Raw genomic sequence first — 13,629 nt, forward strand, 5'->3', positions numbered from 1 at the left:
TCCAGTAATATCAAGTGAGCTGAGAAGTGTGAGACATTAGTTTTCTAAGATAGGAGCATCATTTTCCCAAAGGAGCTCCCAAAGGATTGCACAGGAAGACAGTCCACCCCACCAGCCAGAATGTATGTAGAATCATCCTGTCTTTAGAATGTTTACTGTCAGATGCTTTGCCTCTAAAATTTCATCACACTCTAATATGATTCACGCATTCAGGGATCATGGAGACCTTTATAAATGTGTTAGTCTATCTAGATGTGGCCCAGAAATTGTAACCATAGATCCCGTGGCTGGCTTCATGCTTCTTTGGAAAACACATTTTGTTTGTTTGTTTTGTTTTGTTTTTTTTCCCTTAAGCTCCATCCCTATATGAGCACCTATCAAATATCCAGTGCTCATTTTACGAACTATTATGCTTTACCTTTAGGAATTACATAAGGGATAAAGCCACAGGAAAATCAATAAATATAGCTCAGCCTGAAGGAATCTTGGTATCCAACCTTCTCTTTCTGGATTTACATCAGCATTCACACAGATACACACACACTCACAGACATAGGTACATTCACAGAGACACATACACAGTTTGAAATGGATCTCGTGAAAGCATCCAGAAGCATCCATTCAGCTCCCTACAAGATAGCGGCAAACACCTCCTGGACGACTTTCTGCTGTGTTGTTCACACCCACCCGAGGAAGTCCACACACAGGGGAGGTCAGAAGAGGGAGTCGTGCATGGTGTTCTCCAACCAGCAGGGGGCGACGCTGGTCAATAGAAGCTTTTCCTAGGCTCCCAAGGAGACTTGACATTGTGCAGGCGCTCAGGCTGACAGGTCTGCATCTCCATGTCCTGCAGCTGCAGCCCAGGCATTTCCTAGGGTCCTAAGGGGACAATGAATATTCACAGAAGGTCCTGGGACCTAGGATACCCTCCCTGTGACTCTAATTTTAGTTATCCTGAACCCTGAGCTATGAGCTAAGAGAGATATGTTTTCCAGGATTTTAGGATGGCAGGAGCCGTTCCAGGGCACCCAAGTGACATTAGAAAGATTGTCCTAGCTCTAGTGAGTCAAGGAGGCCTGTCTGGTTCTTCCAGCTGTACAGGATATGGGTCTGATATCTGCAGGGAATGTGTATATGTTTCCAGGCTCAGCCAACCTGGGGACATTTTCCACATGGCTTCCCTGCCAGCATGGGTGTGTATGTGCCCCAGGAAGGGGACATGAGCATGTCAAGAGGGACATGAGAGGAGATCAAGCAGTGGGGCAGGAGAACTGTAGCCTCAGTGTGTGAAGATCTTTTTGAACCATCAGAAATGGTCTCCAAAAACCAGACACCCCTCATGAATGGGAACAGTACTCAATGTTTTATAACAACCACCTGTGAACAATCCATAATAAGAAACCTAACAATCAAAGTAATAATCAACAGCAACGTAATGATCAGAGGATGATCACAACAACTTGAACGCTATTAAAACTATTAGGACTGGGGTGCCTGGGTGGCTCAGTGGTTTAAGCCTCTGCCTTCGGCTCAGGTCATGATCTCAGGGTCTTGGGATTGAGCCCCGCATCGGGCTCTCTGCTCAGTGGGGAGCCTGTTTTTCCCTCTCTCTCCGCCTGCCTCTCTGCCTACTTGTGACCTCTCTCTCTGTCAAATAATAAAAAAAAAAAAAACAAAAAAACTATTAGGACTGCCAATATGACTACTACAAACCTAAGGAGGTGGGAGATTCAGGGACAGAGTCCACAAATTCCTTGTCAAATGGCAAGGTACCAGGACCATCTTCCTCAGTATCTCAGACTCTGAGCCCTAGGTTTTCACTGAGAAAACTATCCCATAAGGCAAAAACAGGCAGCCTGTGATCTAGAAAGCCGAGCCAACGAAGTCAGGTCATGGGTGAACTAGGGAACTTGTGTGCACATCCCAGCAGGGGAGCCCTAAGACAAGGAGGTGGTCTGGGGGTCGCCAGCCACACTGTACCCATCAGATTTCAGGTGTTTGGCCAGCCCAAGTGCCATGCAAAGAAGGCAGGAGCCAGACCCACACCTGGTATCCGCAAACCACTCCTGGGACTCCCACTAAACCCCAAGTATTTTCTTAGCCTTAGCATCCCCATTACCCTTCTGCCACCTTTTCCATCAGACCCTGGGGACAAGGTAACCAAATCTGCATGTGGAGGCCCTGGGCTGCTGGAGTGTGAGGTTGTCCCCCAGACCAGCTGGGGGGGGGGCGACAAAGGCCAGCACAGGAGACTTACACTGCTTTGGGGAGGACCAGGAGAGTGCTCAAGTTGCTGGGTAGGCGGGCCATCGCCATCCTGTGCCTTCCAGGGCAATACCAGCCTTGTTTTGGAACAAGGAGGGGACTTTATCTTCTTTTATGATGTTCAGTGAGCCAGCATATAGTACATCATAAGTTTTTGTCGTAGTGTTCAACAATTCATTATTTGTATGTAACACCCAGTGCTCATCCTAACACCTGCCCTCCTTAATGCCCATCACCCATTTACTCCATCCCCCCACCACCCTCCCCTCTGAAAACCTCAGTTTGTTTCCTGGAGTCCAGAGTCTCTCATGGTTTGTCTCCATCCCTGATTTCTTCCCAGTTTTTCCTCCCTTCTCCTGTGGTCCTCACTGCTATTCCTTACGTTCCACATAGGCGTGAAACCATAGGATAATTGACTCTCTCTGCTTGACTTCTTTTTTTTTTTTTAAGATTTTATTTTTTTATTTGGCAGAGAGAGACACAGCAAGAGAGGGAACACAAGCAGAGGGAGTGGGAGAGGGAGAAGCAGGCTCTCTGCTGAGCAGGCAGCCTGATGTGGGGCTCGATGCCAGGACTCTGGGATCATGACCTGAGCTGAAGGCAGACACTTAATGACTGAGCCACCCAGGTGCCCCTGCTTGACTTACTTAACTCAGCCTAATCCCCTCCAGTTCCATCCATGTTGCTGCAAATGGTGGGTATTCATCCTTTCTGACGGCTGAGTAAGGAGGGGTCTTTAAACATTTCTAGGGACTGTCCATCCGTCTGCAATGTGTGGTACTCAGAAACCCCAGCACCACCTTCAGCATTCTTCTCCCTCCCGTTTCGACTTACTGCCATTGATAGTAAGACACGATTGTTACCTCTATGCCTACTTCCTGCAGTTCAGCAAACCTTAAGGTTCTTGTTCCTCAAGACAAATGAATAAATATCCTGCTTCAAGTGTAATAATATTGCTTATGCCTCCTTGAATATACTTGGCCAGGAGTTTTAGAGACTGCTGTTCTCTTCAACACTTCCAGTCGTTTCCTTCGTCAAATGTGGGGAGTCTGGGGCAGGCTGTGGTTGGGCATATCTGGGCAGGATGGTTAAGACCGCTAGTCCTGTTTCTATCCTGAGTGGAGAGGGCCTCTTTGATTCTGGAGTCAGCTGGGATCTCAGGAGGAATCCATCTGAGGAGACCAGGGTTGAAAGGGAACAGGGAGGGAGAGCCAAGGGTGGAATAAAGCCATACAGACGGAGTCAAGCCCCAGAGATCAGCTGTATGGAGCTAGTTCTCCTGAACTCAGTTACCCTTACAAGTAGGACCTTATCACCTCCCTCTTCCTGGGTCCGAGAGCTTGATTATGGCTCTGTCGTGCCATTATCTGAGAGTCAGACAAAAAATTATGAGATAAATGCCCCCGTTTCTGTTACCCAGATCCTGTTCAGTACCAGTGAAGCAACAAGCAGTTCTAGACACCCGGAAGGACTCTGACTGCACTGTATCTAAGTCTGTCTTTACCAGTCGTAGGGTGTGGGGCCCACACTGGGGAGCGATCATTCAGGGATCAGGACACTATGGTTCTCTCGAACTTTGACTTTCCCATGCAGCCCCTTCTCACTGTGTCGGCAGTGGGGATTTTGTCCTGTGTGCACGATTCTCTCAAGAGCTCAGATTCTCCAACTGACCAAGTCTTAAATAAATTTGTTTTGTTACCTGGGGAGACTTGGTTTGAAAAGAATAGAATGACAGAGGAAGATGACTGGTTCTCAGGGGTGAAGCGTCCATACAGCACGTGGAAAATGGCTTCATTTCAGTCCGCAGCTCACCAGGACCAGTGGGATGGCTCTGTTTGCATAAAGAGGATGTTTCAATACCTCCTTGAGGGTATCTAGGGACAGAGGTATCCCATGAGACCAGAAGGGTCTTCAAGGGAGGACAGAGAGTCCTTGTTATTTTGGAGGCTCCTGGAAGTGGGCAGTTTTGAGTGGAAAGAATTGTCAAATGGGAACATAAGCTACCTACATATTGATAATAGAATGGAACAACAATCTTTCAGCTCAGTTAAAGTGATTTAGACTAGGTTGACAAAGCACCTGGTCTGAGCAGGAACAAAGTATTTTGTCTATGAACTTGTTCCAGACTCCACTAACTCCAATTATATTCAGTCGTCTTGTTCTGAGCTCCCACAGGCTTCCCATTAGGCTGTGGAACCTGCCACGTTGTATGTTAGCTGGCTGGACATATATCTGTCTTTCTGCTAGAGTCTGAGCTTCTGGAGCACCTGGATGGCTCAGTGGGTTTAGCATCTACCTTCAGCTCAGGTCATGATCCTGGGGTCCTGGGATGGAGTCCCCTGTCAGGCTCACTGCTCATCAGGGGGTCCGCTTTTCCTTCTCTCTCTGTCCCTCCTCCCAACTCATACATGCTCTCTCTCTCGTGCTCTCTCTCCTAAATCAATCAATCAGTGTTTTTTTTTAAGATTTTATTTATTTATTTGACAGTGAGAGAGAGAGATCATAAGTAGGCAGAGAGGCAGGCAGAGAGAGAGAGAGGGAAGCAGGCTCCCCGCCGAGCAGAGCCCGATGTGGGACTCAATCCCAGGACCCCGAGATCATGACCCGAGCCAAAGGCAGCGGCTCAACCCCCTGAGCCACCCAGGCGCCCCAATCAATCAGTCTTTAAAGTCTGAGCTTCTGCTCCTTGAGTTGAGCAAGGAGGTGAGCCATTTGTTCAGTTCCCCTCAATATCTTCTTTTCAAAAATTGCAGGACAGTGAAATACCACTGAGCCTAAAGGCAGGACTTCTGGATTTGAGTCCTGAAACTCCATCCTGGCTTCTAGATGGAAGTCTGGGACACAGAACCTGGTCACATTTGAATCTCAGATGCTCTGGTCAGTGATCTGTAGCTGACAAACAGCACTATGGAGGAGATTAGGTTGGAAACGTGGTTTTAAAAATTCAGATTCTTAATGAAGCGTTCCCAGTATGAAAGTGTTAGAGTAGGAGACAGACCTCTGATTTTCAAAAATATTCTAGGTGACTAGAATCAATTTGGTTTTGGAAACATTGACTTATATTATTTTTTTAAGATCTTATTTATTTGAGAGTGGAGTAAGGGGCAGAGGGAGAAGCAGACTCCCCACTGAGCAGAGAGCCCGATGCGGAGTTTCATCCCAGGACCCTGAGATCATGACCTGAGCCGAAGGCAGATGCTTAACCAACTGAGCCACCCAGGGGCCCCGACTTATACTATTTTTAAGCCCACTTCTAATTTTAATGTTCTAAGAACATCTGTAAATCTGAGTGTGACACTTCTGCTTCGTTTTTAGGGTTGAACAACACACATGGTGTGTGTGTGCGCGTGGATATGAAATGTGGAACAAAGCCCAACCCCCAATTCTAGGTAAATGAGAACAATGTTAGTGAGGAAAAAGAAGGGAAGAAAAGTTATAGCACAATTTGCACATACCAGTGAGTAATCTATGTAGATTTATGCAATGAGGGAATTGTGTGATTTGTGAGGGAGAGTAAGACTGAGCAAGCCATTATTAACTCGAGTGTCTGAGTCACTGGGAGCAATATTTACTAAGGTCTAGAATAGTAAATGAAGCTCAGTTTTGGAAAGAAAGGAATAAATTGCAAGAAACACAAGTCACTTTTAGGTGCCTATCAGAAGTCCAGTTAGAAGACCAATGCCTTACGAAACTTTAGCAAGAAGTTAAAGTTGGAAATACAGTGTAGGATTTTTATCAGACAGGACCCATGTAGGTCAACAGAAATTACAGTGGGTATTTAGAAAGAAGGAACGGTGAGCAAGACATGCCTAAGAGGTCACTGGTCTCCTCGTAAAGAGAAATTCCAGCATCAAAAAGGTGTCAAAGGGTGATGTTTCTTTAAGTTGAGAAGCAAAGAGAGATACATTATACATACCACAGCTCATTTGGCAAAAAAAGAAGGGAAGAATAAAGGGAGGGAAAACAGGGGGAGAGACCTACGTACATTTAGATTCTCAAAAGCAGTTATTTTATCTGAGACTGTGGGTAAGAAACTTCTTGAGAAACTTCTTGGGAAAGACCTGAAACCCTTGCAACAGCGAGCATCATCTGCTCGCTTCACTCCTATATGGTTTTCAGAATAAAAAATTGAGTCCATTAACCATAAAGATATATAATAGCACCAGAACATTTTTTTTGAAACACATTTTTATTTCTTATTTTACAGGCTTTTACAAATTGTCTTATCCTAGGAAAATTGTGTTTTATTTTGTTCTCTCTTATTTACATCTCTAGAGGAAGTGGGCTTAATTGAATAGGTAATGAAATTCTCCAGAGCAGACCGAAGGGGCTGTGTTTCTTCTGTTCTGGAAGGGTCTGCTGTAAATCGAAGATGAAAATGGCCTGTGAAATATATCTTGCTCTACCTCAAACCTGGCCTCTGAATTCTGGCATGTCAGGGCAGAGGCAAACCTGTGTGTCCTTATCATCAGCCCTGAAAAGCAAGGATTGCAAGGTCACAGGAGGGATTTTGGAAAGTATGCAATTTTTCTGCAGCTGGTTTCCACTTCTTCCTCCAACCAGCTGTTTACTGGAGCTGCTAAGAAGTGTTCCATCTTCAGACTTCTGCCCTTGGCCAGCACAGCACTCTGTGGATTTGCTAACAACATAAGACCCAAAAACCAGAAGTCTGAATATGGCTACAACTAAGCCGGCAACAGTGGGATCTTCTTGGGCCTATATCTCCCTCTCTGTAATGAGGGTGTGGAGTTAGACTTATCTCTAGGGACCTTGTGCTCGAATAGTCCCTGAATGACACATTCTCATTGCAAGTGGCCTGAATGAAGATGCTCTCAATCTTGGGCCACCTTCAACTTTGACAAGGGCCAGTTTCTTTGTGGCACTTGATGTCCGGGATTGGACAGGGAGTGGGGGCCATTCTAATTGTCTGTGAAGGAGCTGGAGAAGTCCATGCTGAGAGTACGGCTAAGGCAGCAACGATTCGTGTCCAGCATATGGGCCATTTACTATGTGGTTGAATATCCTTTTATTGAGACACCAGAGTCTGAACAACAAAGGCCCAGGGTCACACTTCTGTCTGAAGCCAGGACTTTAGAACTTCTCTCAAGCACACTCCCACCTTTCCACTGTACCTGTTTTTTCTGTTCATTTGCTCACTCACTATGCCAGCAAGTGGGGATGTCCAAGGTAAACCCCACACAGTTTGTTTCCTTGGGGATCTCCTGGATTAGAGAAGACATTTCTCTGCAGCGTCAGAAGCTGGACTGACAGCTTCATTCAAATGAAGCTGGATTTTTCCATTTCTCTCAAGAGAGAAAATCCAGACAGGTTTGCTGCATGGAGCTCACAGCCAGAGGACCTCTGCCGCTTGCTTTTTGTAGCTCCTGCTTGGCTTTTATTTGTTCCCCTTTTTCTTGCAGCAAAATGGTGTCAATTCAGCTCGACAGCCCCCAATCTTAACTTCGAAGGAGAGACACTCGACTTCACAGCGCCCATCCCTTTTCTTACACTGTATATGTCTGTATATTCCTCCGTGGGCTAAGTGAAGAAAGCAGGGCTTCAGTTACCCAATCACAGGTGACCAGAAAGCAACACAATATCACCCAGGTCAAATTCATAGCTCCTCATTACCCAGTCTCCTGCAGACACAGAGTACACACCTAGAGATCAGAAAAAGCACCTGCCACCTGAATGGGAGCTCAGATTCTCTGCACAACTGATGCAGTGTCCTTACTTGGTATTCAGTTTCTTCTACCACAGTCATATCTAGAATATCGAGAAGTAGAGAACGTCTTCCTGGGAGGGAGGCAGTATACCTTCTAATCCCAATAAACAGTCCTTTCCAATTTGTGACTTTTTCACATCTCCAAATTAATGAGTCTCAGATACATAACAAAAGGTAAGGACAATACTGTTGACACGGTAGGCAGGTCAATGGTAGCCTACGTGCACTGCTGTGTGGTTGTTGAGTTTCACAATTTTAAGTGCGAAGCTAAAGGAAACGTGGTCCTGGTCCACTTTGTAAACATATCAGTGGGATAGGCAACAGGTTTTCCTTCAGAACAAGGACTAAGCTGAAGAGATCAAAAATATTTTGAGAAGAATGATTGAAAAAAGTTTTGGCGATATGTGTTCTCGGGACAAATAATAGAAAAAAAATGGGAATCAGTTCTCAAAAGGAAATTATTACTCTCAAAAGGAAATTATTCTCGGAAAGTACAACTTTGGGGTGGGGGAGAAGAATACGTATGGTTGTCATATACCTGAGGTACTGCCGTGCTGAAGAGACACTGACCTTGTTCATGCCCCAGTTAGGACTCAGACCAATGGAAAGGAATCACATAACCTTAGATTTCTGCTCAAAGTAAGGGGAATTTTTTAATAGTCCAAAGTTGAACTTGGGATATTGTAACAGGTCACTGAACTTCATCAGGCAACTGAGCAATCAATTGATGTGGAATACCTATAAGGTGTTTAAATATTGGGGCAGATAACAAGAATGAGAATGGGGATAAAAAACAATGACAGGCAAACAATAGTAACAGTGAAATTTCTCAGGGCACAGAGGATGTGCCTGGCTTTGTTTAAGCAGTTTACGTAAACAGAGGGATTGTTAAAAATTCCCCAATCAGTAATTTTCTTTTCAGATAATGGATAACACATGGAGACTCAGCAAAATGTGTCAGTCCCTGGTCCGCTGTCTCTGCATGGCCCCGTGGATAAGTTTGGACGAATGGAACAGGAATGGAATGATGTCGCTACTTCTATGCAATCTTTTTAATCATGCCCTTTCTTTACTTTTCAGCCCTCTCTGTTAGAGCATCTTTAGAATCAGATAAAACAGTCACATGTTTAGGCTGCAAAATTAACTTTCCTCCCTAGTTTCACATGACTTGATGGAGAAGGACCTTCTTTCTACCCACAATAGTCAACTTACTTGTCTTTGGACTTTTCCATAAGAGAAAAATAAATTATTTTTTTCATGTACTCTCTTTTTAAGTGTCTTTGTTAAAATAAGTTTGCCTTGGGGCACCTGGGTGGCTCAGTGGATTAAGCCTCTGCCTTCAGCTCAGGTCATATCCCAGGGTCCTGGGATCGAGGCCTGCATCAGGCTCTCTGCTCAGGAGAAAGCCTGCTTCACCCCCCCACCTCTCTCTCTCTGCCTGTCTCTCTGCCTACTTGTGATCTCTGTCTATCAAATAAATAAATAAAATCTTAAAAAAAATTAAAAAAATAAGTTTGCCTTTACTCTAGTTAATGCAACAAGTGTTTTCATCTTTCAAATGATCCTATTATTATTACCATTTATAGAAAGGAAATTGAAGCACAAGAGTTAATGGAACCTAAAAGGATGGCGACTGCGATCCAGCCTCTCGTGCTTTGGCACAATAGTCAGTGCTCATTACCTCCTGTATTGATCATTAAACTCAGTTCCAGCTCTGAGATTCTCTGTGTTTGTTGTGATCGTGGTGGTCCTAATCCGAGGCCACACTGTGCTTATTGTTAGGATTCAAATGTGCCTGGTGAGTTTGGGAACAGGAGTCCTTAGTGAATCAGAGACCTGATGAATGGGGATGGAGAGGACGGCTTAAAATGTGTTTCTCCACCGGAATCCATTGTCTGACCTCCGAGAAAAGAGACTGGGGCAGAAGCTAAGAAACTGATTTGATAAATGAGTCTTTGAAACACAAGGACATGTTTTATGTCTGCTTTCAAAAGTGCAATATGAATGCCACCTCTCAGAAAGCCCTGCCTGATCCCACAACTGGAACCAAGCTTCTATCTCCATAGCTTCTCTTTATAGTCTGCATCTTTTATGGTGTTTATGGGAACTGTTCTGTGCATCTTCCCATCTCTTCCATTCACTTATATACACATTTGAAATGTATCAAATACCTATTTGCTATTCTGGCAACCTATTTTTTTTTTTACCAATACAGAAATAATAAAATCATAAACTTCAAGCAAATTAAGGGTGAAGACCATGCTCTGATTATACTTTTGACCTTCACTTTACCTACTTTTGCTATCACGCCCAAACAATTTCTCATTAAGTGGTAGGTACACGTTTCATATCTATTGGCTTGGTAGGCCTACTAAGCCTGTACAGAAATAAGTGTATAAATCCAGGAACCATGAAGAAGTAAAGTGCTCCATGATACATGGGGAACCCCCATTAGAAATGGCTTCATAACAGAAAGAACAAAGCATAGTTGAGATGGGATGAATATAAAAGTTTCTTAGGGGGACACCTGGATGTCTTGATTTGTATCTGACTCTAGATTTTGGTTCAGGTAATGATCTCAGGTTTCACAGGATGAAGCCCCACATTGGGCTCTGTGCTCATTGGGGAGTCTGCTTGGGATTCTCTTTCTCTTTCCTTCTGCCCCTCCCCCAACTCTTTCTCTCTAAAATAAATAAATAAATCTTTTAAAAAATTTTTCTTAGAGATAAAGTCTTGGCTGTACTGAGCAAAAAGAGACCATTTCAAAGCTCTCAAAGATCTAAAAGCAAACTAACCAAGTCGTTAGTTTAAATGATAAAATTTTCCATAAGTATGGGAGAACTAGAAAGAAATTCTGAATAATCAAAGATTAGGAGATTTGGACCAACAAGTAAGACATACAAAAATAGACCAAGAACCTCTTATCATGAGTTTAGTCTCATTCAGGCTACAAAAGCTATAATTCTCTAAATTAACAAGTGTGTTTGGAATTTGTTTCTGGAATGTTCTCTCATTTTAGAGCAATCACTTTGGCATATGCTGAAGCTGTGTTGAAGAATACAGAAGGAAAGAGATCTAAATGTAAAGAGAAGCCTAAACCCCGGGTAGAACATTTAGGGAAATTGACCAGATACTCTTCTGGGTGGAGCTAGTCTGGCTCCGTGTGGTCCCATTGTTTTGGGTCTCAGCTCAAGAAAAAATTTCCAGTAACTGCCCTGTCCTGGGACCATTTTAGAACATAGGGATGAGCCATGCACTTTTCTAAAACCTGAGCTTTCTTCTCAAAATACAAATTGTCATCCTTACATCTATTAGGATTTCCCTCTTACCTGAGAAAATGTGTACAAGGAGAATGAGAGCAGCAGAAATTAAGGAAAAGATTCTCATGGCTCCAGACATCAGTGGAGAGAGGGTACAGTTGCTGGAATCCAGCGCTTTTATCAAGGGATGTTGATTAAAACAAGTTCTACGGCTCTGAAAGGGCTGGAAGTCAACTTGGGGTTTAGTGTTCATTAAGAAAAAACTATTGTTCGTGCTCCACTGAGTAATGTGTGGGCTGCTGTATCAGATATTATACCAATGATGTTTATGGGGGAGTAGGGCAGACAACTTGTTCTCCTGATTGTATTCCTCTATTCTATGTCTCTGCCTCCATGTCTGTTTTTCCCTGAAGCCCACTTCCAGAAGGTCTATAACCCCCATTCCTCTTCTTCTTCTCTAAAATGACACATGCAGCCTGGTCTCTTATAAGACTCACTTGGCAGTTGTTAATGGGTGTCTGGTATAATGGCTTTTCAAAAATTATAGTATATGAAAATTTTTTTAACCTATCCAATGTGACTACAAACAAGATCCACAGAAGAAAATGACTCTCCTTCATCCTTTTCTTCTATTCATTCCTTGTGCCACTGCTTTGCAGTAGTAGATGTTCAAAATACACGGGTTCTTTGACTTATTGATAATTGTCTAGTTAGAGGAACTCATGAAACAATTGACACGGAAATTGTTATTAAATGCTCAAGGTTTTTATATTTGTAAGATATTAATATTAAGGATAATGGCATTATGACTAAAAATGACCATATCTCATATGTTAGGGGAATAGCTTTCATCCAAATATGGGTTGGGGAACTATTTATGTTTATTTATGTTACTAAGAAATTTGAATTTTATTCTAAAATCAAAGGGAAGTTATTGAAAGATTTTAAGTAGGGGGGTTATTTGAAAGAGTAAAACTCAAACAAGGAGTTGCATTTCAAATAAAGCAAAGCGAGCTCCTAACAGGTAGACCCTCCCACTGGTAACGAGTAAAACTTTGGGGGAAGAAATTACCTGAAGAATATGTAAGCTGAAACAAATACGAGAATTTTATTTTATTTTATTTTTCAAAGATTTTATTTATTTGACAGAGATCACAAGTAGGCAGAGCGGCAGGCAGAGAATGAGGGGGAAGACGTTTCCCTGCCGAGCAGAGAGCCCGATGTGGGGCTTGATCCCAGGACCCTGAGATCATGACCTGAGCCGAAAGCAGAGGTTTAACCCACTGAGCCACTCAGGCGCCCCACAAGAATATTTTAGAAAAAAGTCAAAACTTGGAAAAATGAAACAGCACAGAGTATGTTCTCTCTGGTTGCAATGTGGCATGGAAACCTTAACTCAAAACAAACAAACAAAAATAGCTATCCTCTTTCTAATCTAAGAATACAAGGTCAGAGCCAAGGGAGGCTGCACCTGTTGAAAATGAAGACCCAGAGAAAGGACCTTAGGTTCTACGTGTAAACTCTGCCCATGACTTTAGCTAACCCTTGAGCCATGCTTGCATCTAGTTAAGGTAAAACAAAATGACAAACACACAAACACTGCTGAGATTTGAACTGCTACCCTACAGGCAATGTAATATTTGCAAATTGAGTTTAATAAAGTCACTTTCCTGTTAAAACAAAAACATCAGGGTGCCTGGGTGGCTCAGTCAGTTAAACATCTGCCTTCAGCTCAGGTCATGATCCTGGCGCCCTGGGATCAAGTCTCACATGGGGCTCCCTGTTCAGCAGGGAGTCTGTTTCTCTGACTCCCTCGGCCCCTTCCCCCTGCTTGTTCTCTCTCTCTCCTTTTCCCTCTCTTTCAAACAAATAAATAAAATCTCTTTATTTTTTTTATTATTTTTTTTATTTTATTTTTGTTTTGTTTTTTTTTTTACTTAATTTATTTATTTTTATTTGCTTATTTACAGCATAACAGTGTTCATTGTTTTGGCATCACACCCAGTGCTCCATGCAGTACGTGCCCTCCCTATTACCCACCACCTGGTTCCTCAACCTCCCACCCCACCCCACCCCCTCCCGCCGCCCCTTCATAACCCTCTGGTTGTTTTTCAGAGTCCATAGTCTCTCATGGTTCATCTCCCCTTCCAGTTTCCCTCAACTCCCTCTCCTCTCCATCTCCCCATGTCCTCCATGTTATTTGTTATGCTCCACAAATAAGTGAGACCATATGATACTTGACTCTCTCTGCTTGACTTATTTCGCTCAGCATAATTTCTTCCAGTCCCGTCCATGTTGCTACAAAAGTTGGGTACTCGTCCTTTCTGATGGAGGCATAATACTCCATTGTGTATATGGACCACATCTTCCTTATCCATT

The 13,629-nt window shown here is 43.4% G+C and overlaps 1 protein-coding gene across 1 annotated transcript; it reads right to left on the reverse strand.

The window, feature by feature from the left end:
• Positions 1-7,660: 7,660 nt before the first annotated feature.
• On the reverse strand, positions 7,661-11,389 carry LOC123936980 (beta-defensin 107A-like). The gene is made up of 2 exons (XM_045997466.1): positions 11,320-11,389; positions 7,661-7,803 (listed from the first exon to the last, which is right to left on the reverse strand). The coding sequence occupies exons 1-2, from the start codon at positions 11,387-11,389 to the stop codon at positions 7,661-7,663; spliced, it is 213 nt and encodes a 70-aa protein (XP_045853422.1).
• Positions 11,390-13,629: the final 2,240 nt, after the last annotated feature.

The sequence above is a fragment of the Meles meles genome, chromosome 2, assembly GCF_922984935.1.
Source record: "Meles meles chromosome 2, mMelMel3.1 paternal haplotype, whole genome shotgun sequence".
NCBI lineage: Eukaryota > Metazoa > Chordata > Mammalia > Carnivora > Mustelidae > Meles > Meles meles.

Bases quoted from the DNA above. Each gene is read 5' to 3' on its own strand.
- LOC123936980 (XM_045997466.1), bottom strand. From the start codon at position 11,389: ATGTCTGGAGCCATGAGAATCTTTTCCTTAATTTCTGCTGCTCTCATT. The intron at 7,804-11,319 runs GTAAGAGGGAAA...TTCTTCACTTAG, and splicing joins CCTTGTACACATTTTCTCAG to CCCACGGAGGAATATACAGA.